The following is a 6598-nucleotide window of genomic DNA, read 5'->3' as shown; positions in this document are numbered from 1 at the left end:
AAGGTACAAAAATTGTCCCTCCCCATTTAGAGTGTGCATCACTGTAACCCAGCTCCAGAATATTTTTTGTCGCTACTCGTTATTTTTCTTAATTCAGCAAACTATGACAACACCACTGCAAATACCAGAGTCATTGTCCCACCCGAAAAGAGCGAAATTTTTCTCCTGGTTCCATTTAAGAGAAAAGCTAGAAAGTTCACGCCCAAAAACCTTGGATTTTGGAATCTCACTCAAGATTAAGAGAGATTAACTTTAGAAATCCTCGCTATAAAAGTGCGGGGGTTCCCAATTATAACTCAAATAGCGTGACATTGTTTAATTTATTGCTCTTGGGCAGCTGCGATAATGTCCAATGTCCAAAGGGATTAACATTCCACAACTTGGCCTTTTTTTAAGGAAGCTATTTTATTCATATTCATTCATGACTTTGTTTTTCCAGTATACCATTTGATTTACTGTTAAGGACCGAGGAGAAACTATGATCAGAATGTGTCCGACGAACACCGATTGTTTTGGTGACCACCTGCCCGCTGCAGCGAACACCTCCACCAGCAGCAGCACAGGCGAGCTAATGAGCAACGCGCGTGAAAGCGGAAGGGAGGGGTGGGGGAGGGGAGCGGGCACGGAGTCACGCACGGGGAGGGCGCGCACCGCGGGACGGTCACGCGTGTCGGATAAACGTGTCAGCGTGTCAAATCACGTGACACCCATCCCCGCTCCGCCCCTCACCCCGACATAGCCCCGCTTACCCCACCATACCGAACCAACCCTCAGAAAACGAGAAAAGAAAAAAAAGATGCCAACGTGGCGGCCGCACAGGTGCGCTAGCACGTAAAATCGCACGACCGAAAGAAAACAATAAAAAGGGGCTCAAAAATGAAGAAGAGGGACCGCCATCACCACGCACACAAAAAATATGCCTGCTTGTCCAGCCACGGAAACAAAAAATTGACTTTGATATTTGTCTGAGAGAATTGTAAACGCTGTACTTTGTTCCGCGATTCGGAGTCGTGGCATGGCAGTGTACAATGCTATAAGGCCACACTATTACATTCAAGCAAAGAAATGCTTTGCAGAACCGCGAAGGATTTAGACCCTTTGTAACTACGAAGCATTTACTTTGGAATTACAAAGCGATGCTTTCAAATTTCGGAGCAATGCCTATACGTGCTTCAAAATATCGCTTTGCAATTGCAAAGCATTACTTTGTAATTGCAGAGTAACTGCTACATATTTACAAAGGATCAAAATCATTTTTGTTTTTAAAAGGCACCGCTTGGCAGGAATTTACAGTACGGTACAGTACAGTTTAACGTAAACTAAATATTGCGAAAAATTTGTCAAAGTTCAATTTAAGCGTATGTCTTGGCGTTGCGTTCTGGGATTAGATCCACATGTATTTGATTACCTCCCGAACGAGAACGAGTCTACACAACAAAACCACATTTACATTACTCACCTTGAGGGGAAGTTTGGGCCACTTCTCCTTCCTCGCCTTGTAGCGGGACTCGAACTTCCGATCCCAATACTCGCGGCTCTTCATCCAGTGGGGCTGCAAACACGAGGACAAGAGTAGTTAGTAATAAAAAGAGAAATATAAACAACGTTACACATTTCGATTGCAGCACTAAATAGTCCGTGAGCGCGAGCCGAAGAGAGCTAATGAAACTCAAAGGACAGCTCAAGCTATCTCATTTGACCTCCCAGGGTATAATTTTCAAAAACACCGTGCATTATCAAGTAATGGGTTTGGGGGGTCGGATATTGTCAATTGGCAATCCCAAGTAACGGCCCTCAGAGCTAAAATCGCTCTGCTCACCTAATTCTACAAAATAGAACATTAAAAGTGCACAATTTTAAAGGGTTTTCGGGAGTTTCGATTATCTGTCAAAGTACGAAAACAGCGAAGGAAAAGAGACACAGACTGTACATACTCTTTAAACGCATTGGTGCCAACCTTGCTAGTGAGCCGGTCAAACCCTAATCTCGTTCCATGGAACGCCTTTGATGCCATGCAGCTTGTCAGTGAGCCTAAAACTTAGAAAATAAGCTCTATGTGTGGAAGTACCTTGCAATGTTGACATAAGAACACGTTAGGACATATTATTTTTGAGTTCTGCTATGCCCCTAAAAGGCCGTTTTTTATCGTTAATAGAAAACCTAAGGAATCAATATATGCGGACGGGAATCACTGGGAATAAAGTATTTCGGGAATCATGTATACACATCGAAAGGGAGTTATTGCACCCTCGGGGTAAGCCATAGTAAAGTAACCAGAAAAGCGTCAAAGAGAACCAAAGTTAGGACAGGACAACAATCCAAACGATTTGACGAAGCTTTGGAACGAATATGCACGGTTTTTCTGGCCCCCTCCACTACATGATTCTGCTCCTGTGCAACAGAGGGCACATGGCATGCACGTGACGTACCCGTAGTAAGACTGAACCGTGTACAAGTGTGCGAGCAGACCTGCCCGGACCGTGACGAGAAGAACCCGCGACAAAAAAACGTTAACGCTAACGCTAACGTGAAAGCAGATGACTTACACGTGTAGCGTTGAGCGTTGAGCATTTACTCTAAACTCACACGACTGCGTTGAACGTGAACGCGGGGCGGGCAAGCATTGTACGTAAACGCGGCCGGGTCGCGGCGAGCGGGGCGCGGGGTGCGGCGAGCGGGGCTCGGCGAGCATGGCGAGCCTGGCGAGCACGGCGAGCGGGGCGCGGCGAGCACGCTAAGCACGGCGAGCGGGGCGCGGTGGGCACGGTGAGCACGGCGAGCGGGGCGCGGCGAGCACGGTGAGCACGGCGAGCGGGGCGCGGCGAGCGCGGCGAGCACGGCTTGGCGAGCACGGCTCGGCGAGCACGGCTCGGCGAGCACGGCTCGGCGAGCACGGCGAGCATGGCGAGCGCGGCGAGCACGGTGTGGGCGGGGCGCGGCTGGGCGGAGCGCAGCGGGTGTTTAACGACTATTTCATGGGTCATAACCGAAGCGTAGGGCTGTGTAGGGCAGCGGCCGCTGCGAAGTGTCGCTCATGGCGCTACGATGCTGACGGTCTGAACAGCGCTACTGCCCAAGCCGGCAGGCCGGCGGCAGACACGCGAGAGCCCCACTGCAAGCGCGCCGCCTAAATAGATTGGACTACTGCTTGCGCGTTTCTGCTGCTTTAACTGGCGAACTTTGAACTGTACGCTTTGAACTTACAACTTTACGAGAGTACAAGCTGACGATAACTGCGTATCATCTGCTAAAAAGAACGGGAGGAAGGCTATCTTTTCAGTATTAGGAGTATGCCGATGAAGTGAAGCGGCAGGCTTTGTACCTTAAACCTAGATAAAGTCTGTGGCAAGAACAAAGAGTAAGGCGACAGCGGAACGAGTCGGGGCGAAGGAGGGCCTGCGGGCAGAGGAAGCACAGAAACAATGAAGTGAGTCAGAAGGAGAGGGGACGAGAGGATAACGGGTATGAGAGGGAGAGGGAGAGAGAGAGCGGGAGGAGAGGCAAAGATAAACAGGAACACTGCAAACACGCAAATGTTTGGCGAAATATCGCACACCACCGCAAAACGCCCGGGCATGGCAGCGCTGCCGTCATATCGCACACACTTGGTTCATTAGGAGCAGAGCGAGGCAGCATCAGCGCCAGCAGCCCTGGCAGGTCCATTGTGAGCCGAGGCGGGAGGGTCACAGAGATGATGACCGATGAGCCGCAAGCTGAGCCCGCGTCGAGCTCCTCGCCCAGCGTGCCGCCGCCGTCACTAACTAGCCCTGTGTGCGGACCACAACAAGCGGGTCGTGATGGCTGTGCACGGGCCGTGTAAAGGCGAGGCGGCGGCCGGCGGCAGCCACTCCGACACGCATCACCTCCGCTCCAACAAGCGAGAGCGGAGCGGGCCAGAGCAGGGCGGAGTTGGACCAACTCGCCCCCGCCATCCCCGCGCGTGCGGCCCCCGGGGACGGGACCCGCGACCCCGACACTGCACTGCCAAGCATCCCCCCTTCTCTCTCTCTCTCCATCTTCCCAAAGCCTTGAAGTTTGGTTCACAATGCTCTTCTGATTTCGTCTCCGACATTCTGCATACACGCAGTGTACAAGAGAGAGTCTGCGCGAGCACGAGAGGGTGTGAGGGAGAGAGTAAGCGAGAGAATGGGAAGGGACGAGGGCGGGAGGAGGAGGGGAGAGGGGGTGGTGTGAATAGGGGCGCCTACCTGCCGAGCCCCCCCTCCCCTCCTCTTTCTCGCCAACCAACAACAGCAACCCTTACACCCACACCGCATCCCCCTATAAACACAGGACTAGCACCGGGCTCGGAGCGCACTGGTAAAATTTTAAGTAATGAAGTTGGGTGTGAAAGCAGGCGGGAATGCCGTGGAGGAGAATTGTAGCAGTGGCAATGGCACAGAGTGAGGGCTGGTGCTCGAGAAGAGTGAGATAGTACTACCCCACCCAATCAAACGAAGGCTTTTAGAGTCACCCAATTTGAGTCATGCTGACGGCATTCTTCTCTCAAAAAGTAATTTTTTCAGACGCCTCTATGCAATCTGTAGTGAGGAGGAGCCCCATAAGGTAGCTCGCTCAAACTGTGGGACGATCCCACTATTGACTCAAATAGAGCGAGAATAATACTTTTGTGCTTTCGCGGGAGCAACAAATATATTGCACTCGCTGCGATTTCGCGCTCCTTTGAGCGACATACCTCCCGCCTCGCCCCGCCTCTGGTATTTCGCAGCGAGGAGGGACGACACGGAGGAGGAAGGCAAGGAGGAGGACTCGGAGCCGGCAAAGCAGAGCGAGGATGGCTGAGCGGCGGGCTGAGCGGCGGGCTGAGCGGCGGGCTGAGCGGTGGGCTGAGCGGCGGACTGAGCGGCGAGCTGAGCGGAGTGGGTCGAGAGTCGCGCTGCTGCGGGATTATGCCAGGCTGACGGACGGAGCAGCGGCGAAGTGGCGCGACCACGGTACACCACTCAGCATCCTCTCCGGGCCCGAGAGAGCCCCGGGGGATGCCCTGGGCTGGCGGGACGGGACGCCGCGGCCCGGGGGCCGGCCCGGGGATCAGGAGCAGAAGCTCCAGCAGAGGTTCCTCTCGGATCTGGGACGAGGCGATTCTACCGGACATCGCCACCACGCCGGCAGCAAGAGGAAGAGGCGGAGGCGGGCGCATCCCCCGTGCTGGTGGAGGCTGGCCGGGGCCCCGGCGGAGGCTGACCCGGCGGGACCGGCCGACAAACAACCGCCATTAGTCCCGAGAGTTACTGGGCGGGACCAAGACCAAGGAGGGGAGGTCCATCAAGACGGCCGTTCTAGCATTCGAATGAGCGCCATGCCTCACAAATCAGCCGCAATAATTGCCCCCCACTTTTTTTAAAGCATTTTTTTTTTGTCTTTTTTTTTCTAAATCTCTGGCGCCGCTTTTACTGAAATTAAATACGACCTCCGCGCGTCCCGCAGCGCAGCCGGCCCGCCCGCCCGCCATGCAGACAAAGGCGAGGGCAGTCGGGGTGCACCTCATCAGGGAGGACGTGCGCAACCTCCACCCGGTCGGGCTGGCGCGAGGGCTGGCGGGGCCGACCGCCAGGAAATGTCAACCCCCGGCGCACCCTGCTCCCCCCGCTGCTGGCGCCAGGCGTAACCACCGCCGTCGCCACGTCCTCCCCCTCATCGCCACTCCCACACGTTTCGATGCCCCCTCCCTCCCCCCTCCGGCCCCGTTCTTAACGAGTCATTACGCGGCAGTTAGAAGGCGGTGAGGAGGTCGGCCATTCGCACACGACGCACAAAAATGCACAGCCCGCCGTAAAGCATGGCGAATGGCCCACCACCGGACCGCAGTCACGGCCGCGCGAGGCCCTCTCAAGAGGAGAGGAGCTAGAGAGGGCGGAGAGGGAGGGCGTGGTTACTCTTCTGGACAGAAAGGAGAAACCGGGAGAAACAGAAGAGGAAATAAGGGGGTAGGGGGAGAGATTCACCGACATTTTTGCAACATGCGCCTTCAACCTTGTGCTTACTGACAATAATTTTGGTTAACACAGCAAGTGGCGATGGGAATGCAAGCAGCGCAAGTGTGAATCGAAGAAGTGGGGAAGTTTTCGTTTTCTTTCTTTCTCGTCATTTCTTCTTTTTTCCCTCCCCAGACGACGAGCTGAACGAGGCGGGACAACTCATTAGGGGCGGCTCCTCGTTACCGATAACGGCGCCGGGGATTTGAAATACTTTAGGGAAATTGCTTCCACAGCAGCAGCGGACCTTCTTGGCGAATCGGAGGTAAAATCGCGTTCGCATCGCCAAAAGCTTGTCGCGCCGCGGCCAGAAAAGTTCCACTCGAACCAAGATATCTCGATGTGGGCCGGTGAGAGGGGGGAAAGGGGGGGGGGGGATGCGGAGTCGGAGAGGCTGCAGTAATTTGTATCACCGACTGGGACAGTGCAGGTAACACGCACCACTCTGACGGTCTGCATATAGACTAACCGCCGGGGTCAGCGGCATGCAAATAGTTGGGTCTCAGCGGCAGGGCGGCATGGACTTGTCAGGCCCGGCACGGCCCAAGGACAAACAGACAGCCTTGCCCGCTCCCTCCGCCAACACAAAGGTGCCAGGGAGC

At 54.6% G+C, this 6598-nt stretch overlaps 1 protein-coding gene across 1 annotated transcript in view; it reads right to left on the bottom strand.

Annotated features, from left to right (window-relative positions):
* LOC113217643 (alpha-mannosidase 2) overlaps positions 1–6598 on the bottom strand; it is a 225973-nt gene that overhangs the window by 95958 nt on the left and 123417 nt on the right. Inside the window, exon 4 of the mRNA XM_052263590.1 lies at positions 1460–1552. Within this exon, the coding sequence (XP_052119550.1) occupies positions 1460–1552 (93 nt within the window). The remainder of the gene's footprint in view (positions 1–1459; positions 1553–6598) is intronic.

This window comes from Frankliniella occidentalis, unplaced genomic scaffold (assembly GCF_000697945.3).
Source record: "Frankliniella occidentalis isolate FOCC.00 unplaced genomic scaffold, Focc_3.1 Scaffold13, whole genome shotgun sequence".
Taxonomy (NCBI): Eukaryota; Metazoa; Arthropoda; class Insecta; order Thysanoptera; family Thripidae; genus Frankliniella; species Frankliniella occidentalis.
This window is presented reverse-complemented; position numbering and strand designations above follow the sequence as displayed.